A 25,106-nucleotide genomic window follows, 5' to 3' on the forward strand; every position below is an offset into this window, starting at 1 on the left:
TTTATAAAAAATACAAAATGGATCAAGTTGTGTTTTATTTTTATTATATGAATGCAAGCAGTCACTAGAACACCTAGTTTGATATAATCTTTTAATCGACTCATGTAATCGATTACGGAAATTTTGGATACCATTCACGTTTTGAGTCGATTAATGATGCATCACTATACTCAATACCGAACTGTCAAAAAGGAGTGTCATTTTTTACATCGCGTTTTCTGCAACTTTTATACTTATTTTTCTAAACTGGGCGTATGTTTTTAGTTTCAAGTTAATAATTTTGCTAAATTGAATAAAGTTGAAATTTGGAAGACGGTGTTATTCCGAAATTAAGTAATGCCGTGACAAAGGAGCGGAGGATTCACTGTGTGAGTGTTTTTCTTTTTTCCACATATCTTTTGTCCTAACTTTGGGAAGATTTTGCTTTATTTACGAGACAATTGATAATGAAAACCTGCGGACAGGTTTCTGTTAACTGATTTATACATTTCATTTAATAAGTTTTTCAATGGTTGAGAGACACCAGCCGTTTAATTAAATTTAAAGTCGAATTGATTTTATCATTTTATATTTCCTAACAGAGTAAAAACGTTTATTGAGAGCGCGGCAAATTCGTTGTGAATCACGATTCACTTTTTTGTTTGGTATACGAAAATGTTCTATCCATGAATCATTGCAAGTATTATTACTAACATCCATGTAAAGGTTTGTGTGAACAAATCGTTTGTGTGTATTTTAACTATAAATATCGCTTCAAGTGCCCAGCTTTTAAGAGTCAATGCTTTATGGCTTGATTCATATAAATATTTGGAATGTAGATTATCTTTGTGCTGTATTCTATTTGAATATATGGTATCTGCCTAGCTCCATTTATTGATGATACAAGTTAAATTGGATTAATTAAGGTGGTTACTGGTGACCTTCCTATTCAATGATAGAATTAAAGATCATTCTTTAATAAGGATGAGTGATCATTTATTTCATTTAAATATATCTCTGGTATTTGTTGGCATAATATAATGAAGTACATGGATAAAAATAAGAATATGTTACCTATGGTAAAAATTAAATATATGCTTGGTGAGGCATAATACATTTCTTTAGTGTATTAAGTCTATAGGCTCTGGCAACCACTTACTTCATTTGTATTTTTTTAGGTTTTTACCATATTTATTATAGCATATAATTATAATCTGTTAAAGAGTAATTTAATATTTTCATTGATATTGATCATTGATAAATTTTGTGGCACATGTTTCAAACTCAGTGAGCATTGTAAGTAAATTGTTGTAACATAATATATTGATAACAGGTTTAGAAAATAAAAAATATATTTGACTGGAGTATTCATTAATATTCATACATAATACACATCATACATAATTTTATTTCTTCTTCCCTGCCAGCCCGAGCTGGCTTCTTTGTTTACTAAGTATATTTTTCATTTATTTTATTGTCTTTGTTTATATAAGCTAATCTAATTAAGTAATAATTGAATATTCTCATGTACCTTGACTTATCATAAGTGCAACTATGTTCGCCTACGTGATGAATAAAGCATTTTTATTTTTATTTTTTATTTTTAATATCATATTCAATCCTATGAGTATCCCTACCTGTTATTAATTTCCCTAAAGATTAAAAAATTGTGAATGTTGACAGTCATCATTTGTTTCACTTGGTAATTTGTGTAGTATGAAATTTAAAAGTAAACAGGGTACTATGTATAGCACACTCATTACTCATTACTTTGTTCTAATAAACAGATAAATGCTTAGCCGGTGGTAGGAAATATTTTTTATCCACCTGGATAGCGACCACCTTAGCAAAGGTGTCAAATTCTGGGGCAGCTTGTGTATAGCTTTTGTATAATTGTGTTGACTGCTGAGGGGTAATAATTTCTTGTCAGGCAACTTCCAATTGGACCCCACTCCACTTACCATCAGGGTCACTTGACTGTGCCTGTACATAAAAAAAAACCAAATCATACAGATTTTTGGGCTGAATGAAATCAATCAATGAAAAAACATGAGCACATTATTTTATTTTAATTAAAATTATTATTATAATCGTACATTTACGATTATTCCTCAACTTATAATGTGAATTGTTAATATTTTGTGTTTTATTGTTATAGTTTAATCCTCAATCGAACATCAAAGAAACTTAATGGGTTAAGAGGCAAGTGAGCCGCATACAAAATGAGTAAGATGTCAAAGAATAAATTAAACTTGACCCTGCCACCAGGGTCAATAGACACAGCACCAGCCATCACACCATCCAATATGACACCACAGCTGAAGTCCGCAACAGCTACGGAGTAAGTTTTTACATATCATATATGCTGTAAAATCCCCTTTTTATGTAAGTGAGAGATTTTGGAGAAAAGCAGAGTGTTACTGGTTGTATTCTCGATATCACCACACTTATTTTCTTGTTTATTTTTTATGGTATTTTCCTTAATGCTTTTTCAGATTTTTCATTGTTATAATAAGGCTGCAATGTAATCAAATTTTCTGACCACAATCAATGATATGGTTAAATAATTTGACTAAAACTTTAAACAATTGCTGGGTAGGCAAAATTGACAAACTTAAAACATTATCAATTTATTGGAAATGTAGTTAGGTATTATATTTTAGTTATGTTGCTGTTGACTGGCAATATTGTCTAAAAAATTGCTGCTCTATTGTATTTTTTCGCATGTTCATGTCTAGGCGTCAGGGCTTGGCTGGTAAATCGAAAACCAGCATCGAAGCCCTGACAGAGAGGTTGGAGCAAATCGAGATGGACGACACACAGAGACGGAGAATAGAAGTGTTTCTGTGTCAGAAGGAGAAGATCGGGGAGCTTAGTGATGATGATTTTGAAAAGCTTGGAGAGTTAGGTAAGTTGTCTATTAATCTATTAATATATGATGTTCAGACTTAATGTTAGTAGTTGTGCCAGTAATAATTACTAGTAATGCAAGTGTTGGTGTCAGTGATGAAACTTTATTGAACAAAAAATTAATCCACCTTTAAAAACCACTAAAAGCCAAAAAATAATTTAATATTACCTCTCAACTGGTTACCAAGTTTGGAGTTGATGACTAATAAAAATTAAACATTGTTTTCGTTCATTTATTCATGTTCATTCATTTATATAGCTTAACTATAGATTTTAATTAGTCAACGACTGCAAATTTATAAGGGGCCACATGGGGAGCACCAGCTTTCAAATAAAAAATCATCAATATCGGTTCACCCAGTCAATAGTTCTGAGGTAACAAACAAAAAAAATACAGTCGCATTAAGAACCACCTCCTCTTTTTGGAGTCGGTTATAAAAGGTCGCCGTAACAGGGATGCCGGTAGCTAACGCCAGCATTCATCATTATCATCAGCTATTTGAAGTCCACTGTTCACCATAGGTCTACCCTAAAGATTTCCAGAAGGCCGGCATTGGGTCTAAAAAATACGATTACTGCCGACTTACCTTTTTCTATCTTGTCGTGTTAGATACTTAAAAGCTATGAGTGTTGACTTCTGTTTTGAAAATGTTCGTGTATTTTTTTATGTAATGTTTTACGGATTAACGCAATTTATCACTACATAGTATAAAACAAAGTCGCTTTCTCTGTCCCTATGTCCCTTTGTATGCTTAAATCTTTAAAACTACGCAACGGATTTTGATGCGGTTTTTTTAATAGATAGAGTGATTCAAGAGGAAGGTTTATATGTATAATAACATCCATTAAATAGTGGAGAAATACTGTTATTTTGTTATGTTATACCCGTGCGAAGCCAGAGCGGGCCGCTATGTTTTTATATACAACGTTCACAGTTTTTCTGTAGTGTATTTATTATCAGCATTGCACCCGTGCGAAGCCGGGGTGGGTCGCTAGTCTCTAATATTGTATTTTAGAAAGTGGTAAATGCACATCATCCGTATTTTATACTGTGTTCAATATGTTACATATTACGTCCAGTTACTTTCAGTTATGCCACATTATTAAATGTAAAGAATTTCTTTTACGCAGAAAAATGAATCAAACTATATAATGAGAATTAAGAGTCGACCCAAATTGTTCAGAAATATGTTGATGACGTGTTCACGGTTTAAGAACACTAGTGTATTTAAAGAAACATTTGCCTGTTTGTGTTACAACTAAAAGTAGTCATCTGTTTACGCAGCCTTTTCATCTTCAAAATAATTTTGTGTTTTTCCTTACATAAGTACATAGCATCGCTTTTTTTCCTTATCAATGGTAGGTAGAGGTGTATTAAAAATTCCGCTAGCTATGTTAGGTTACTTGAGTTTATTGTCATCTACCAAAGATAGTTTCACTTTCCCGTGTGATATTGATCAGAGAAGGTTAATGTATTTGCCCGACCCGATGATGGAACCCAAGAACTTTAGGTCAGAGTGATACCGAACAGCACCGGAGCAGTTTTCTTTACACACAACATCACGAATTTATCCCTGAAGGGGTATGCAGAGGAGCAACCAGGGCATCCACTTTTCACCAAGTGTGTTCCATCCCATGATGTGATAGGAAGCGAGCCTATCGCCATAGCGGGCATAAATTCCAAACTCTGGGCTGATACTGAGCAGAAAATCCCAAATAACACTTTGCCCGACCCGGAATTCGAACTCAGGAACTTAGAGCAGCCGTCGTACCGCGCATGCAGTACAACTACGTCACCGAGGCAGTCAGTTTTCTTTACAGTGGTAAAATTATTACATCCATGTCGAAGTATTAGCAAACTTAAATGTTTTGGGGCAGACCTTTTAGGCAGAGTGGATAATGGAGTGCCTTGGCTAAGATAATCATACACCCACTCCGTACTGTAGGCGAACTCTGATTGCTACCGATAAAGGTCAGTGTAGTCGGATCGTGTGGCCGCGCAAATAGCTGACAGACTAAATAGATGACAATGAGATTCCAATCTCTTGGCTTTTATAATACGGTTCAAATAATTACATGTTACCAAGCGGCTTGAAGCTATGTGGGAATTATTCTTTTATCGCATAGGAGAAAATAATACTATGTATTAAGACCTTGCTAGCCAATTTACTCTCATGATCTAACCGCTAACGCATGGTTTACGAATATATTCTCAAACTTTACCTCTCTAATATGAATAGTGTGGATGACGAGTATAAAGTTGATTTATTATTCATCAATAAGAAGAGTACGGTGTACCTATTTATATTCACATAGACGCTTATCCCGGATTATTATATAACATATTAAAATTAATATTTAATATGTTTACTAAGCTTCGACTTTATAGTATGTTAGCAATTTATAACCTCTTATTAAACCTGGGTAATATTCACAGACGATATTTGTTAGCTTTTACTTGCGGCTTCGCTACTGTGAGGCCTTTCTTGGAATAAAAATCTCTCTGTATTTTTTCGAATAAGAAGTATCTTATATTTCTTAAACTTGATCAATATATGTGTCAAATTTAATTCCATTACTTTTATCTGTTTATTTGTGATGATTTCTGATTTCCACACATCAAAAACTTTTTGCAACCATAGTATTTTAGTAGCAAAGTAAGACCCTAATTAATACAAATTATTAACATGATGTAGTGGTAATACCTTATCCAGACGGTTTCAAAAAACACTTACTTATTGCGTAAAGTTTATTTTACATGTACCATTTAAAGTATTACATTCTTGTTGTGTTGGTGGTAGGATATATTAATTTATATCCGCACGGATAACGAGCATCGTACACAAGGAGTTAAAACCCGCCATAGTGGCCCATGTGAGTGTGTCGCGTTTCGGAATCAGCCTGTGTATATCCGGTACCAAATACCAATAGGCCGGCATAATTGTGTCGACTGCCTAGATGTAATCATCTCTCGTCAGTCGACATTGTATAAGTCCACACTCTCCTACCATCAGATGCAGTGAGGTGACTTTGCCGTTCAATATAAAAAAAAAAACTTAATTAAATAATTACATTTTCAGGCCAAGGCAACGGTGGCGTTGTAATGAAAGTCCGTCACAAGTCAACCGGTCTGATAATGGCGCGAAAGTTAATCCATCTGGAAGTCAAGCCGGCAATAAAGAAGCAAATCATCAGGGAGTTGAAAGTCTTACACGAATGTAACTTTGCGCATATCGTCGGCTTCTACGGGGCCTTTTATAGCGACGGCGAGATCTCGATTTGTATGGAGTACATGGACGGTGGGTCCTTAGACCTTATACTGAAGAAGGCCGGCAAGATTCCTGAATCTATTCTAGGTGAGTGTTTTGTGCATTGTTGGTTGTAGATGTTAAAGTCGGGAGAATAAGTGATGACAGTTGTTTTATTTATTGCCTCATTGCTTCAATGGCCTGTGACCTGTATGAAGATCTGAGTTTGATTCCCAGAGGAGCTTGGCGAAATTTAAGATCACAAATTAAACTAGGGGATAGAGATGTGGGTTTACCTACTTTTATGGCGTGTATGTTTAATTTTCAGAATTTACCTACTATCAGGCTACATTGATGAATATACGAATTTCTTTATTTGTTATTAAAATTGATGAGTTTACATATTTATATTTCTTTATTTGATATTTGATTAACACTGTTTTTATTTAGTTTACTTTATTAGTTTTGTATGTGTTTTATTTTAATTTTGTTATCTTCGTATTTCCTGTGTCTGCAGTCACAAATTTGCATCATGTTAGCTGGATAACGTGCGGTATCGAATTTACATTTTAAATGTAATGTAAATATCTTTCAAACAATCAACTGTTTTATTCTTGGCGTACTTATCAAGTATGATTAGGTAGGACTGACGTCAGGCATGCTTGACAAGTTGCACTGTAGATATGAATTATTACGAAGAGCTATCATAATACGATTGCATAAATTTATTGTAGATAGTTAGATTGTTTATCTACAGTTTGAATATGTATAATATTATATGAGATAATATTGATTTGGCAAAATTTAGTCACAAATTGTGCATTGGATTTAAGATGTAATTTGGACAATCATTCAATATCATCAAAAGTCTAACACCTCACATTAGATCAGCCTTGTTTGTGCCTAGCAATAGATCAATTCGATTTCATATTTAAAAATAAGTAATTGTACAAAATTAGTTCTTGTTATCTTACTAATATAAATGTTATAGATTAACATCTTTGCATGTTTAGAAATAAACATAGAAACTCTTATATGGATTTCCTGGATAGCCTATGTTAATCTGTGAAATGTGTGAAGTGGGAGTCTCGTCGAAAAGATCTTCCATGCTAGTGGTAGACAGCAACATCTAACACAATACAATAACATAAATTGGATTACAATCTATCTCAATTGATTTTGGATTGTATTACACAATCCATTAGGTGCTATATTCTTTGCTACACTTAAAAGATAAAGTCTCCTTGAATAACACATTTATTTCCAGGAACAATAACATCCGCCGTGCTGAAAGGTCTGAGCTACCTCCGGGACAAGCACGCCATCATGCATCGCGACGTGAAACCATCAAACATTCTGGTGAACAGCAACGGCGAGATCAAGATATGCGATTTCGGCGTGTCCGGTCAGCTGATCGATTCCATGGCCAACTCTTTTGTCGGCACTAGGAGTTATATGTCTGTAAGTATAGTTTTGTAAACAGTGGCGATAGCACAGTTGGAGTGAAATGGACTGCCGAATAATGTCCGCAGGTTCAAATCCCAAGGGTACGACTGGGACTTTTCTAAGATTATGTGTGTGTTCTTTGTGAATTATCGCATGCTTTAACGGTGAAGGAATACATCGTGAGGAAACCTGCATACTTAAGAAGTTCTCGATAGGATTTATATGCGTATACAAAATATATCCCACCACCAGCAGTTGTAATAAATATAATTAAATAATTGCTAATATTCACATGTAAAGGAGTCGTATGTAACCTTAAACATCTAATAAAAACTTTTCTGTATACATATTGGCAAATCAATTAGGTAATCCAAATTTGACAGGACTTTTCTAGTCAGCTGATAGCAGATTTTTCAGAGACTAGGCTAGTTTTCACACAAAAAAGGATTTATATGGATACCGTCGAAAGCAAACTCTAATATTAGTTAAACCACACTATATTTAACTAATTATTTTGATTCCAGCCCGAACGTCTCCAAGGCACGCACTATTCAGTCCAATCTGACATATGGTCGCTCGGGCTGTCGTTGGTAGAGATGGCAATCGGAATGTATCCCATACCGCCGCCGGACGCGAAGACCCTGGCTGCCATCTTCGGTGGACAGAATGAAGATCATTCTCCTGGTCAGGTATGTGATTAGAGTTTAAATACATGTTTACTTTTAACGTTTCATGATTGGTAAAGGTCAACATACTAGGAAAGAGTAAATTGAACCTTATCTCCTCGATATAATGTACATAATATGTATATCGTGATAATAAAAATCTTACACGTAAGACAAAAGACGCTGCACTAGTATGACTTGGCCTTAGTAATAACTAATAACGTTGGTCGCCTTTTAAATAAGTTTATGTTATAGAGACCATTATCTTGACACTTTGAAGCTATTATACTTACCCTTAGGTATAGTAGTCATTTTGCATTACCCCTTAGACCATATCGAAATGGCGAGCCAAATGATTATTGTCGCGAACAAAAATTTTGGTCACTCTCAATGTAACAACTACATAGAAAGTGCTACACACATACTTATACCGTTTTGTGTCGCTATGGACGCACACATGAATAAATAATAACCCTTGTAAAAAATAAAAATAAAATAAAATATATTTCTTATGTTTACGCGAATGTTAGATAAGTAGTTTAATTTCAACAAAAAAAAAAATAGAATCCGAAAAGTAGTTTATTTCAACAAAAAAAAAAAAAATTGCTCATAAACTGTTCATGTTATACTTCAGCAGACAGGAAAGATCATACAAGCCGGACCTTTACATATTGTCGAAGCTTACCGTACCAAAAATCAAGTAATAATACTTTGCGCAGGCGCCGAACTCGCCCCGTCCGATGGCCATATTCGAGTTGCTGGACTACATCGTGAACGAGCCGCCGCCGAAGCTGCCCGCCGGAATATTCTCCGACGAGTTCAAGGACTTCGTCGACCGCTGCTTGAAGAAGAATCCAGACGAACGAGCCGACTTGAAGACTTTGATGGTGTGTACTGTGTACTTATATTAAAAAATCTAATGGCAATTTTATACAACTAGTTTTCTTTTGGCTCGGTGTCTTAGTTGTGTTAAGGTAGAACTACAGGGCTGAGGTTTTGGGTTCGATCCTCGTGTGGGGCAAAGGGTTGTTGGGTTTTTTCTACTCAGTCTGGAGTCTGGAAGTTGTCTCCGATATTACGAATACAAATGGCGGATAGTGAGTGCACCAGTTGCGCCTTTGCCTACTCCTTCGGACATAAAAGGCATGAGTGAGAGTGTAGTATGCGTCAAAATTTTATTTATATACAAGCTCTATTTTTTTACCCTGTTTGCGATACAATTTTCGCAAGAGTAAATCAGTAATATTTTATCATTGTATTATTTCTGAATACCAATTAGTTCCTACTCATAATTAATGCCGTGAAAAAATTGTATTCAACAGGTATTTAACATCGAATTTCAGTGGCTCAAGTGTTTCAAACTTCACGGCTAATAATACTTTGGTCGAATCAGTATGTTAAAATGAATTTACTTTACTGTGATATAAGAATGTTTTTTGTTTGTCCAGAATCACGAATGGATACGCAAAGCGGACGCAGAAAAGGTGGACATAGCGGGGTGGGTGTGCAAGACAATGGACCTCATGCCTTCCACTCCAAACTCTAACGTGTCTCCTTTTTCTTCATAAGCTGCAAGAAGTGCATACTTTCATCAGCGAAAAAGGGTAAACAATTCATATATTACACTTATCTATAACTGTACATATATCTTTATAATACATTTAAATCAGACAATGTATTGAATAATCGATTACAATGTGTTCATAAGTGAAATGAATTATGATTTTTTAAAATTTAATTAGTTACATCTTTTCATGTACTAATAATAAGTTATTGTCACCAGGTCAAAACATTTCCCAAGAGAAAGCGAGCGACACAATCAGTGAGGACGCTGGCGCAGAGGACTAGCCCTGAGACCACGCGATGACAGTAAACAGTATGTCAACTCTAGATACCATTATCCAAAACCACCACCAGCAAAACACCACGTAACACTTTAGTCGAGACGTGATCTCCCCGCCCATACTCCGCTCTTACTTACCTCATCATTTATTATTCAACTCGATCTACTATGCCTCTCATGACTGAACATAGTATACGCAAAATACAGAAGGTAATCGTTTGGGTATATGTGTAGATCACGATAAATCACGTCTCAACGACTCGGTATGAAAATTAAATCACGTCACGAGGAAAAAAATATTAGAAAATGTTATTCATGAGATCTGTCATCGAATATTCAAAATTTGATAATTTTAATTTATTAGAAATTGGCTAAAACTTAAGGTAATTTTCGTAGGTGATATCGAAGAGCAAAAAATGTGTTACGCTACACTATGAAATCGATTTGAAAGCTGTTTCGGTACATAAGTCGGCACATGTCGGTCCCTTGTCGAAACGGTGCATCCCTAGTAACGTAACAGCGTATGGAGTTTCGACGGGGGACACTGTCGAACTGTACACAAGTGTTCAAGACTTTCCTTTTCATATACAGGCTATATGATAACGAGAAAGTATATTATTGATGTGCGTACGGCAACCATAGAACACGGTGTCTGATAGGGGTAAAATATTAAAACATAGTGCATTCGTGGACGAACTAATCGAGGTTTTATAACGAATAAAATAACAACTAATCGATAAATGGTCAAGTAGAGTTGATTTCACTAGTCGCAAGGCGAAAAATGTTAGTAGTGTTTTGACATATTTTTCTTTGCTGAAAGTGCGTAATTCATGTCAGCTGGTACTTGTTGTTTGAATAGTATACGGACGCGGTTACTTCGCGTGCGGAGCGTTGGAATACTCAAACGGGCGTGCACTCTCGCACGCATGCGCGTGGGAGCGTTCCAAAACTCACATTAAACTCATAAAATAATCTGTAAAATAGATTGCATTTTTTAGATTACACGAAAAATATTGAAAAATGTGAAAACCAAAAAAATGTAGGTATTTTTGACGTGATGCACTTTTCCGTTTTGGTTTGAGTTTTATTGTGTTAATATCGCTTCGTTTTGGTAAGTCCGCCTTAATTTACCCGCCTTGTCCCGTGCACCTAGTGTAGATACACTTGACTTCGCAGTTGTTTGCGCTATTGAATGTGTGAGACTGTTGTGTTTATTCACAGTGTAAATGTTTCTGATTCGTGCTTATCACTTTTGGTATTTGGAAATTTTAGTGCACGCTGTCGTAGGGATAATTCTAAGAGGAGATACGTCCGCTCCCAAATCTATTACTTGATATAATCCTATAGTGATAAGTTAATTGTTTCATCAGACGATAGATATACATATTGTAGAACATATTTAATGGACGATAGCCTATTATCACACTTTGCAGTTTGCAATTTTTGGACGTATCTACTCTATAATTATCGATTTTTGTCACACATTTACACTAATACACTTGTGCAAGAATTTTGAATTTCACGATTGAACACAACGCTTCCATTCGCCGTCGTCGATGTACTAATGTTTACCACGTTTCCTTTGATGCCCGCATGTTCTTTGCTTTGTGGTCGCTATTATTTTGCCCGGTCTTCCTCTTAGAGCGTAGGTGAATTTTTATTTTGTGATGACACAGTGGCTCGTTTGCATTTGTCCTTCGGTTTGTACATTTTGTACCGACTTGATTTTGTGGTATTTTTTGACAACCATGTCAATTAAAATATAATATCATATATATTCATTGAGATGTATTTTTATTTTCTAGATTTGTTATTATTAGCGTATGCATATTTTAAATGAGAACATTTATAACTAGTAAGATGTGAAGGATTTAACGTTTAAAAATCATATATCTTTCTCAACTTAGTTATAAAGTTTTCTAAATTTTTTTTTCAATTATATTGCAGTGTATATTTTTTTTATGAGTGACAGTTGTAAATGAGCCATACACGTGTGCTCGAGGTTTTGTGATGTGTTTTGCCTTTGTATTCAGCATTTAACTTATTGTAAGCATTAAATTTGGGTGCTTTTGCGTTACTGCTGAAATAAAAAAAAATAAAAAAAAAGTATTTTAAAAACGTCTTTGTATAAATGGTACACACTTTAGTGTTATTTGTAATCGTATTTTCGTAGTTAGGTTAAGTTTTTAATAATTTATATTGTATCCCAGACTGTGTTAATTGTGATTCATAGTGGATTCATTGTTGAGTTTATTTTTATATACCTGTTTCGAATGTATGAGTATGTATGTAACATACAAAAACCTTTGTAGATGTTCAATAACATCATAAATAGATAAAAATTGAATAAAATTTCATAGTAAGTAAAGTTCGATAAATATTTCTAGAAGATTCCAGAAATTTATATCCACATTCTACATCACAAAGAAATATTTGGGAACAAATGAACGCCAAAACCATACTTGTACATTTGAATTTGGTATAAAAATTAAAAATATATTCAAATTTATGACTTCAATAAAATGTGTTTGCATTGGATATTATGTAAGAGATGTAAATGATGCTTCCTTTACTAAAAGTACTTTAAAGTGTATTAAATGCATTTCTAGTTGAAATAGTTTGCGGTTTTATTTAGTTTAGGTATTTTGTGAAGTCTACAATGGGTTCTGCTTTGAAGGGCTGCAAGAAATATATATATATAGATACGAGCGACTGATGAATTGTTCCTATAAACAGCAGAAATGGACGTTAAAGATATGGGCATAAGCTTTCTTCAGGACAGTAGCTACTTCCATATCAGTGATACGGGGCCCCCGAGGTCTCTTAGAAGCTTAGAGGCCTCTCTTGGTCCATACCTACATTGAACTAGGCGGGTGCCCGTTCGCACTGGACTAAAGAGTCCCCGAAAATTTTGATATATTTATTTATGTATATTGTATTAAAAACTGACAAGTCTTTACATATGAACTTATATCCTTTGGTCTTCACACTAGGCAAGCCTGTATCGTGAAGACCCAAATTTTAGTCTAGTTGCCTACAGTACTTGATATAGCAAGCTAGGACGCTGGGTTTCTTCTAAATGCATATCAATACGTATTAGTAACCGTAATACATACGTATATTGTATACATATGTTTAATATGTTTCAACATTATAACGGCAATAATCAAGAAACTACATCAGCCTAATTCTCATATTGCAGTCTGGATGTACGAAACTAAGTCAGTTCTTTAGCAGGACTCATTGTATACAATAAATAATTTTAGTTTTACATTATTTATTGCGCGACCCAAAACTGTTTGAACCCAGTAAACACATCGAACATTACAGTTGCGTTTTATAGGTTACGTTGTATTTTATTTGCTATTTGTGTATTTTTGATATGCACTGTTATTAAATCTAAATACACGTCCGATCTCTGCAAGCTGAACGGTTGGTACGCGACTATCGCCCTTATCTATAGGGCCGAGAGTTCTAACGTCAAGTCTATATATCAAATCGTATTCGTTTCTAGTAAATATTTAAGACCCCATTTATTTGTCGCTTATCAATCGTTTAGCGTTTTTCATATCATATTTTACAGATATAATATGTGTTACTAAATAGTTATTTTGTATAAGCTTCTTTGTTAGAATAGGTAGGTACGTATGTACAAAATAAATGTTAATGGAAATATGGTGGTTTTAATGAACGTAACAAATTGGTTGAGTTATTTAATTAATGTACTAAAATTAGTAATGTCTGTAATTGAGTGAATGAAAAACTTAATAGCAGAAATTGTAATTAGCGGAGTGAATGGAGGCGCTAAGAGTGACGGCCGGAGGCGGCCCTGTCTGAACATTAAAATGAAATATGCGGTGTGGAATTGCAGAGACCGAGGTCCGCACTCCGCGCAACACCGATATGGACGGTATGGCACCCTTAAATTAAAACTTTGTTCGTAATGATCATTTTTCAAGTTATAATGATGGTAAATGTTGGATTATGGAAAAAAAATGGTAAAATATATTCATCAAAACTGAGCGTATGAAGTTTCAAGACACTAAGAAAATTTACAAGTAATTACTCACGCTTGCTTTGCATGTAGAGTCGGTGTTAGAACAGAGGAAAGAAATGTATGTAAGCTGAAATTAATAAGATTTGTAGGTGACTGGTTGGTGAGACAGTCCACGTTGACCCGATTAGTTTGTATACTTCTTGCATTAAGTAGTGTGGCAGCACTATCTACTTTTATTATTACTTATGGACGACGAGACGGGCTTACTGTTCGCCTGATGGTAATCGATACGACCACCCGTAAACAGTAGAAACACCATTCAACACCTTGAATTGCAAAGTATTGTTTGGTATTCCACTACGCTCGCCATCCTGAGACATGAAGTGTTATGTCTTATTATGTCCAGTAGTTACACTAGCTACAATGTCTTTCAAACTAGAATACGATAGTGAATACACACTGTTTGCTTGGCGGCAGAAATAGACATTGCGGTGGTACCTACCCAGGCGGACTCTCATATATGAGAGACCTACCACCAGTAAACCTTCCAGGACGACGAGGCAGTGTAGCATCATTTCGAACTTTATCAAAGTTCTTCAGGTTGTAGTCAGTCTTGGCATTTACCATCAGGGGCCTTAATCTAAAAATGACAGTGGAAACTCGTAACTCGGGCAGTTCGTAAAATTAGTGTGAAATGGTATTCCGTATTTGTATTTTGTCATAAACGCGGTAAGAATCGTGAGATGCATTACGTGCATGTTTAGTTGTTGAATTGTCGAATAGCGTGTGACATAAGGAGCAGTGGCAATAGGTCCTTATAAACCGATTCCTGCCGGCTTCCCTCTACTCAGAATCTAAAACGGTTTGCAGTCCACATTCATGCCTATTAGTACGTGTGTTGCGTCGGATTCCCTTTCAGAAAATTGCATCTTGGCCCCTTTATCTAGAATCTAATTGTCTTTAGAAAAACTTGCAGACCACATTCATGTATTAGTAGATACCTATATGTTGCGCGGGATTCCTTTTCAAAAAATTTTACCTTTTGCCACTGAGAGGGACTTAGTGCCAAGACGCATGACTTGCTTATTTCATTCTGTTATAAAGAATGCTCCAATTCCTAAATTCCACAATACTTATTTTGCAACGAAAATCCGCCGCAGATACCTTTTTACATACAGATGTGGGCTTAATAACACTGATAAGTATATTTGCATGCGCCGCGGCCCCTACTGCCTCTTTATATTGCGGTGAAAATGCAAAGTTTTGAGTAAGACACTTCCCCGCTCATTATGAATGTGCGTAAATATTGTTTCTGCTGAGAGCCTTTGTGCGGCCTCATTAAGAAGCTATTACGACTGGAGCATAAAAAATTCAGCATTAGGTATGCAAATGGTCTTGATAATTATTTCTTGACCAAGACCGATGAAGTAAAGAACTATGATCGTGTTTCTGAATGTTTGCGGCGTAGTAATCTATACTAATATATAAAGCTAGAGTTTGTTCAAACGCGCCAATATCAGTAGCTACTAAAAAGAATCTTAATTTCTTTTTACTAATGGCTCTCGAGAGCTCTCTACTCTTTATCCCGGTAAAATTGTTATCTCAGAAAAACATCACGCGACCGCAGTCACGGGCAAAAGCTAGCTGATTATATCCATTACAAGAACTAATGCAATCATAGATAGTTATGTCCAGCTTGTTACAGAATGATTAGTTAATTTCACTTTCACGTTGTATTTTAGCAAACACAACGCATTTTGTACGTCTAATTTAAACATTTTCATCATTAACTGGGTAAAAGTCAATTACCCAAATCCTCATTTGAAACGTAGTATAGCAACAGTTACGTGCTCTTTGAACAAACACAAATTGCGAAGCCCGTACATAAGTTTCATTCAAGTCGTAAAATCCTAATAAAATTACAGTGCAATTTCTTGCTTTGGTGAACATAAAGGGGTTGTTATTTTCGTCTGGTGAAGTTTTAGACACCCACTGAATAAGCCGGGAGAGGTTCATTAGCAATTATTTAAACCCTTTTGTTGTTGCCTTCAATATTGTACGTCGTTGGCCGCAGTCAACAGGCGTCTAGGGCCTTTTGAGTGTTATTGTCTGACGTTTCGAGTTTTAAACTAAGGTTGTTGAGGTAACGCGATGCTGACACTTTGTGTCATATTCACGGAGTGTGTTGCGTCACTTCTAACAATTTTGCTACTTTGACTATATTCTTAGAAGTGTTGCCAAGTTCCTGTGATGTTAACAATATTACTAATTTCCACTAAAGGATAACAAGGTGTGTTAAACTGACCATATAAATGAGAGGAGTAAGCATTTAAGGAATCAGGATTTTTCTTTTTTTATTGTTTGGGATATTTTATATGAATTTGTTAATATACAATGAAATACTTTTCCAAATAGACGACTTAAATTGTTAATGCGAGTGGAAGGTGCACAAAAGAACGTCTCATCGTTTGATGAAAATTACGCTCTATCGGTGTGCTTCTACAGTTCAATTTACTTCGTGGTTGCTATACCGTAACATATTCTCTGTAATTAATTATTTTTTGTGCATACGCGGAATTAACTTCAATTGCTTAATTTTAGGTGGCCACTGAAAACCAACGCAACTTAGCAATATGCTGAGCTGGACATCCAATTGTCACGTCGCTGGCCTGCATCGCTGTTCTAATTAAATTGGTTTTATATCTCATATTATATAATACCTTTTTATTGCATGCACCAGACGAGACAATAAGCCTTTTTCTTTCTATCTAGGGAATCATTCGTAGCAATAGTTCTATTGGATAATAAATGAATGGGTACTAACAATTCCTAACTTGAACTGATTTGTTTCTTTAACCAAACAACCATCCTTATTTAAAATACCTATATATAGTAAACACATGCTTTTGGATATGTGATATTTTTTAAATATATTTTTTTTACTTACAATTTTCTTTCTTTGTTTTCAAGATTCAAAACGATCACGGAAGCACTCGACTTTATTCCCGAACTGAGTTTCGAATTGTGTTTATACTTCCTTATTTGTATAGGAAAGTTTTTGCAGAGCCCCATACTGATAAACAAGATTTTATGTCACATATTGTTAGATGTTGTCTAGTATTGGGGCATCTATATTATAATTCACAATTTGAGTGCAATACTTTTAGGAAATTGTATTTATAGGGTTCCTTACAAAGGAACACTTATATGATTACTTTGTTGTCCGTCTGTCTGTGTGTCAACCTTTTTTCTCGGGAACATTTAGAGGTATCAATTTGAAATTTATATGTAATCCACGGGTTTACGATATTTTTCAGCTGTGAAAAAATCAAATTTGTAAGTCTACCCGATTAAAAGATATGGCCGTTTATGTCGCATATTTTGTGATTTCACAAGGAAACAAAAACAGTAGTGTCCCGTTGACCTAGAATCATGAAGTTTAGGAATCGTCCACTGCTGGGCATAGGCCTCTCCCATTGAACGCCACAGGGACCGGAAAATCGCTAAAATACCTTTGTTATTGTTTTAAAATAAAAACTATTGTTACATAACGCTTTGTATGTGACCCGCCTATGTTACGTATCATAACATTTTACAAGACGCCCCCTCCCCCCCAAATTGTGTTACGTAATACTTGAACGGCTCCTTACGTAATAGGGTTTTTGGTAAATTACATATCAGTGTCCATAAACTAAATCATAAATGCGGGTGTCATTTGTTTTCCTGTTTGGAAAGATTCTGCTCGGCTCCAGCATGTTAGGGATATTTGTTCCGTTTATAAATGATAAGAGGTTAGGCAAATGATTGGATGTGAGATGTGTTCAATGTGCCTTGGATGAATATCAGCCCTGTTTTGATTACACTGTCCCATTTGATGGCACAAGGGTCTTCTATTGAAAGAATTAAGTTTTATCTAACATTAATTAAATCGTAAGCAATGAGCATTAGTTCAAGCTTTTATCTACAAGGACTTGGTCAGAGGTATCTACAATTAGTGCACCTAAAGTTGCACGAAGGCACGGCACGAAGAGTACCGAGCTCGTGTCATGCCCCATGACGTGATGCAAGTTAAATCTGGAGCCACGCAGATCGTGAGTATTTTCAAATCTAAAAACTCGCTCTAATCTATATTGCCCGGTCTATTACATAGACATTTTTTGTCATGTTTTAAATTTACAATCCACACTTTCATAATGGACTACGTTACAAAATCTCAATTTTCAACCCAACTCTATGAATGAACCAATCCAAATAACTCATTTGTAAGCATGTCAAAAAAACTTTGTTTTTTTCATTTTTGAGATTAATCGAAGAGGGTTTAGGATCGTCTATTGAATATAGCGGTACATCGTGTAATGTACGAGTTTGAATCCTTTATAAGGCGCGTTTAATAACTTTTTCAACATTGGACAGCTGTACTTAAAGGACACGTAATCAAATCAGGGCCTGATTGGCAGAGATCTCAGGGAATATGAAACGTGACTGAGAAGTAGGTCGATCGATGCTCTATCCCGCGGGTGTACTGATTATGATAACAATACAAAATCACAATTTTTCCTGTTTACTTAAGATCGTAAATATTTTATTTATTACGAAGACTATTGATTGTTAATCGTTAGTTGGTAATGTGTTCAATGCCCATAGTCTTAATCTTAAGGGATTAAGATGTAAAATTGTTGTTGTGCACTCATGTGAAAATTTAAATTAATTTATTTCTATTTTACAAGCATATAAATGAACTGCTCTTAACAAAAATAAAAAAACCAATTGTATTTTTTTTCCTCTCTTTATCATGTACCTTAAACTGATTTTGAAAAGAGCAACACCAGAGCTTCTTGCCCGTTCTTCTCTGGTGAGAACTGCTTTCCGAACTGGTGGTAGAGTTAATATTGACGGAATCTAAATAATGTATAACATTTTACGGATTTAAATAAATTATTTCTTTTCAAATTAAATCCACTCGATCTGATAATCTTAAGTGGGGGCCCATGTTCAGCAGAGGACATCATGTGGCTGATGATGGTGAAGTTGGTTCGTACCATTTTTCCTATTTCGACGTTGTGACAATGATTCCGTAGTTCTAAATGCTCTGAACTACAAGGAAAATGTAATCAGGGGACCTTATTCTACGGGAGAAAATGCGTTTTTTACGAGCTTTCTAATTGAAGATCAGTTTTAATAGCTGTAAAGGTAAATAGGGGATTTTTTTTACTCTTCTACCCGTATCGTTACAAGTTGCCCTTCGATTAAAATAGCCGTAATAGCAAAAATACGGATTAGCCCCCACAGACGGAATAGGGCGCCTGATCTAGTATTGAGCAAAGTACACAAAGATTTCCAAATAAATATTCACACATATTTTTCCTAAAATATTTACAGCAACAAAACGTACTTGCACATAAAATGTATTGTTTATGAAGATAAATATTACTTTCGCAAGTGTTCGAAACTCTGTAAAATCTATAGCAATAAAGAAAGGCAGCGCGCGGGCTTCTAAAACTTACCTGTCTCGTTTCCAGCTGCAAACTTAGACAGAAGAAGTAATAGTCCTGGGAAATTTATGAAAGAAATATTGGACAAACGTATGACTTTTAATAAAACTAACACGAGTTTATACATCATATTATATGTTTTTAGGAAGTATATTGCGTATCTTGCCTGGATATCTTTCTGATCGTGCTTTCATGGAAGACAATTTGGGGAAAAACCTAATTGGACTCAGTAAACGTCAATGAATATGTGTAAGACGTTTTGCAAACTCATTTGGATTTACAAGTATCAAAATAAATTCCTGGCCTTTAACGTTTTGGAATTTCAGCATTCAATTTACATGAGTACCTACATACCTAATTTTCAGGATGCAGGATGTTTTTCTGTAAAAGCAGTTGTTACATCATAAATATGAAAGCTACGACTGAGCAGAAGTCACATTATATGGATGGTAAGATAACTAAAAGATATATCGCCTAATAATTTGTAAAAAAACGAATCCGTTTAGGTTTCTACTTAAAACGCATAATAAATATTATCAGTATAAACATCAAAGCATATCGGCTAGGTATGTACTCTATTCAGGAATTGTTTTTTTTTACGACCGCGTGTAGTTTTTTTTGTGCCATGTACTTACAATGGTTCCAAATTCGTTGTGGGTTTTACGACGGTCCATATTCTCTAGGGATACTCAAGTAGTAAATTATACTAGTCAACGATCTGCCCAATGATTTCTGAGGACTCAATAAGTTTTGTGGTGTGTTACAAAACATACTTAGGTACAGTCAACTAACTACAAAGATAGCTGAACAAATTCAATACTTAGAATAGTCTAGACGTTCAGTTTAATTGATTATTTTTCTTGGTGTGAAGTAAAGTAAATAGACCGAAATCCGAATAATCCAGTATTATTCAGATAATCGAGTATTATTCGGATGAATAACATTTTGTTTTTATTAATTCTAGCATTATAATTACCTACCACGTTCCTGATCCTTTTGCTTGCAACTATAATTTGACGCTCTATTAGTTATAAATTAATCTATGATGTTGCTTTGACCACTACCTTTTTTGGCTTATGATGATTTGGCTGATGCTAAAAGACATATGTCTTTTAACATCTGGTGACCCGATTATGTACTGGTAAAGACCTACCTCTCTTAAACACACACACACACACACACACACACACACACACACACACACACACACACACACACACACAATAGGTAAGTATCTGGTTCAAAAGAAACGAAAATTACCCGCCGGCCCGTTTTACTTCATATAGCCTGTCGGAACCTTTATTCAATTTCCTTTGCGATTAATATCAAATAAGTTATCTATGCTTATTCAATAGGCAGAACACCTTTAAGTTAATTAAGACGGATTAGAGATCCGATCTTTTAAATCCGATACCAGATAGGAAGCAAAGCTATCTGTAGGGTTGGATTGGGGATTGTGATTTTTCTTTTGAATATATCATGTTTCTGTTGTTTTTTTTTTACCAAATCAAATGACTGGATTAAGCTTTATTGAATGAAGTATAAAATCCAAAAAAAAAGTATAATCATTAATCTGGCTTTAAACGGAATAAAACTAGTTTTCGGATATTTTTTTTTTCGACGTGTCGAAAACTTTGCAGCTTCTGTGGTCACGGGGCACACCGAGTTACGTTACGAGTCTATCTACACTTTTCTTATTTTTATTAAGTACATTAGATGATTTTCCGGTCGATGCAGAATGACTCACAGTGTCTTGATGTATGGTAACCGGTCTTTTGGGTTCCGAATTAATTAAATGTACATGATCCCAGGCTTATGCAATGTGGTTTTAATGCTAAGAGCGAACATAAATTATTAAATATATGTGAAAATTCGTTATGGGATTCGTTTCGGGTAAGAAATAGTCTTTAGAAAGTGATATGACAATTATTACTCGAACATACTTAGCGAAAGGTACCCTGGTTTCGTTTCTGTATTCTTCGGGGATAAATGCCTGACGTACGTTTGTTTGTTTCGTTTTTTATGGCATTTAGTAAAGTTAATAACAGCAATAGCAGCATTAAGGTTTAATTAAGCATACTTCCGCGTCGTGTTTTTTTTTTGTTTGTAGCTAATTGTAGGTACACGTATATGCGGGCTATTACTCTACCACACCAATCCAATTATTATGTATGTACCGGCCGCTTCCTATTATATCTACCTGAATCCATTTCGTTTATCCAACCTACTGCTGGATCAGATGTTGGTAAATCCGCCGGACGTCGCTTTGTTTTTTATCAGTCAAACGAAAAAGCTCCGCTTTGTGAGAATTGGCTTCAAATTCTGGAATAGTAATAGTCGAAAGTACCGGTTCTTCGTGGCCATTTTGTTTGAGATCCCAATAGGTTTATAAAACTCTTGGCATATTAACCTGCAATTTGTTATACCACTGAAACGAAATAAAATATCCTACCTTAGGTTTACTATATATACCTTTGGATTTTCTTACTTACAAATTTTTGTCATCGTCGGGATGTTTATTATAATATATTATGTTATAGTATGTACAACTTTCAAATTATTTTAAATATTGTCACTAAATACTTATACAGCGCAACGTTACCACGTATAAAAACATCGATATATGCATAAAAGTGTTTTGAAAATCTATAATAAATTACTATTAATACTATTTACCCAGGAAATAAAATAAGGAACAAAATGGACATTTATAACACGAAAATTTCTGGGCGTTGTCCATTTGTTCACTCCAATGAATTCGTTTGTAGGATTAAGTGTATAGGAAAAATAATTTACGCGCAGTTTCACTCTGATCCTTTCCTCGAAAAGGAAGCGAATAAAAATACAAATGCTTGGTGTTTGGTTTTATGTATTTTCATGCCACAATTATCTGTAAATATCTATATATATAAAATACTTACACAATATTATATGTATATCTGGACCTAGAATAATATAAACTCGATTATAAAAAAATTGTATCAAATAAATCCTAGTTTCGTTTATATTTGGTAAAAGATAAAATTTTACAGATAAAAGCCAAAACTCCTATTATACAGCCAAAATGTAAAATAAGTGGATTATACAAGGGGAATAGCGTCGGTGCGGACATTCCGCTTATTTTATTGTTATTTCCCCGGCACATTGTCCTCGGTAGGTACGTTAGGCATTGTAATGTTTATAATGAACCTATTAGTTACACGGCACGGTGATACTGTTTTGCTTTGTTGCTACAGTTTGATTATTCTTAATTGCACTGCAGTGGTGGCAGGTATACTTTGGTCCCCCGCCCTGTGGAATGGGGCATGGGGACGTTTGGAGAATACCACCACGTTAAACCCTTGCCTGTCGTAAGAGGCGACTAATAGGGGCCACGAAGGGGGTCGTCGGCGGGCAGCAGGGGGCTGTCCGCCCTAGTGCATTTTCGTGCATTTCTTGGCCATTTTTCGGTTGACCTCCGGGATGGACGGCAGTGTGGCGTTGACCTCATGCTGCCTTTGACGCTGAGAGCGTCCTTCGGTGCGCGGGGGCTTAGGAGCCCCCCACATTTAGGAGACGGGCCGCAAGGCGGCACCGCGCAGGGGCGGCCGCGGATTAAGTCTCGGACCTGCTGTCTCGGGGTCGCCCGCAGTCGTCCCTTATGCGCCGAAGAGGGTCAACGCGGAGTTTTAGTTGGTAGGCCGTTGCGTAGGGACTTAGGTTAGGTTCATTGGTTAGGGACTCGGCCCGACCGCCGCCCGAGGGTCCCGGGCCGCTTCAATTGTCGGGTCGTAAGGCAACGGTTACCCCAACATAACCGCTCAGTCGCCCCCCGCGAAGACTGGGCGGTAGTAATAAGGGACTTTCTCTGCAAAAACAAAAAAAAAGGTATACTTTGGTCCCGCCTTTTTTATATTGGCACGGCAGTGAAAGAAATGCAGAATCTATTTATTATTATTAGAACGATTTGCAGACCTCATTTATGCCTGTACTGCTGAGAGGGATTAGGCCTTATTCCACTGCCTAGTGCGGATTGGTAGACTACACACACGCTCAAAATTCATATAGAGAATTTCTGAGGAATGCACAGGCTTAAAGTAGCGTTAAGAGAGCTAATTCACTAAGAATACACATAATTTTAGAAAATTCAGAGGTGTGTGCCTTGGGGATTTGAACCTGCGGACGTTCGTCTTGTCAGTCCGTTCCACAACCAACTAAGCTATCGCCGATCTATGCTAAGTAATTAAATTGGATAGAATATTATTCACATTGGAGTTCAATTTAATTCACACAAAAGTTCAATTTAAGGGGTTGCAGAAAGTTGATTAGTGGTAAAAATAGATATTGGTGGTACCTATTCAACCGAATCCTTGCTTACGATAGACTATCTAGTTAATCAAGATTGGTACTGGTTCAAAATACATGAGATATTTAGCTTCCCACTACTCTTCCTGGAATCAGCTCCTGTGTAATATTGCTTCGAGTGGCAATTCGCTATAACAGGGTGCGAAAGCCTTTGATCTCAAACAGACCCGAATAATTAACCTTTTCAGATCACATTAGTGTCTGCGGGAATTTAACAGTAACTTCTCTTGTACGGATGTACATAAATTCAAAATTTTAGATTTATTCACATCAATTTATTTCTGTAAGAGTAGGTAGTGTAAATAGTGCATCCTCTTTTCGCTATTTATTTCGTGGTGTGATAGGGGAAGCGTCTATCGACATGGCACAGTTTCCAAGCTAGTATTGAGCAGATATTTTACTGGTGGTAGGTCTCTCATATGTGAGAGTCCGCCTGGGTAGCTACCACCGCAACGTCTATTTCTGCCGCCAAGCAGCAGTGTGTTGTCAATGTTGTGTTCCGGTTTGAAGGACTTTGTAGCCAGTGTAACTACTGGACATAATGAGAATTAACATCTCACGTCTCAGGATGGTGAGCGCAGTGGAATACCAAACAATACTTTGTAATTCAAGGTGTTTGATTGTGTTTCTACTGTTTATGGGCGGTCGTATCGCTTACAATCAGGCGAACGGCAAGCTCGTCTCGTCATTCAAAGCAATAAAAAAAAAGATAAACATATCACACAGCCAATCTAGGATAGAACCCAAAGCCTCAGCACGGCATACGTACCGCACTTACCAGTGACGCATTATTTCATATTCATAAAGGACAGTAAAATCTTTATGCCCTAGTAAATTGACTTTAAACTCCAGTTAAAAGTAATACTGGCGGTATATAATATCTGCTTACGAACTGCAGTAAACGCTCCGATGATTTTAAAGTATTATTAGCTTTTGTTTTATGGACACAGAATCAGACTCAGTGTTTCGGAAAAGGCGGATCAATTTCAAGCAACATCTATTCAATGCAATAACTGAATTAAATGATTTAGTAGAGTTAGTTAATGCAGATGCATTAATGGTTAGATAACTATCGAGTCGAAATTACGTTTGTTGGAATTGTATTTTATGTTATATACATCATTTCAGCCGGGAATCGTCCAGTGCTGGACATAGGCCTTCCCCATTGAGTGCCATAGGGAC

At 35.8% G+C, this 25,106-nt stretch overlaps 1 protein-coding gene across 2 annotated transcripts; it reads left to right on the forward strand.

The window, feature by feature from the left end:
* The first annotated feature begins 159 nt into the window (after positions 1-159).
* On the forward strand, positions 160-13,764 carry LOC115446913 (dual specificity mitogen-activated protein kinase kinase dSOR1). Of its 2 annotated transcripts, none has more exons than XM_030173754.2 (9): positions 160-368; positions 2,138-2,320; positions 2,712-2,887; positions 5,970-6,245; positions 7,405-7,598; positions 8,108-8,272; positions 8,968-9,135; positions 9,697-9,852; positions 10,032-13,764. In XM_030173754.2, the coding sequence occupies exons 2-8, from the start codon at positions 2,202-2,204 to the stop codon at positions 9,814-9,816; spliced, it is 1,218 nt and encodes a 405-aa protein (XP_030029614.1). In that variant the 5' UTR covers positions 160-368; positions 2,138-2,201; the 3' UTR covers positions 9,817-9,852; positions 10,032-13,764. The 2 variants fall into 2 exon arrangements, with proteins under 2 accessions (XP_030029614.1, XP_030029622.1); XM_030173762.2 differs by having other exon boundaries at positions 2,718-2,887.
* The last annotated feature ends 11,342 nt before the right edge of the window (positions 13,765-25,106 follow it).

Source organism: Manduca sexta, chromosome 8 (assembly GCF_014839805.1).
Source record: "Manduca sexta isolate Smith_Timp_Sample1 chromosome 8, JHU_Msex_v1.0, whole genome shotgun sequence".
Classification (NCBI taxonomy): Eukaryota; Metazoa; Arthropoda; class Insecta; order Lepidoptera; family Sphingidae; genus Manduca; species Manduca sexta.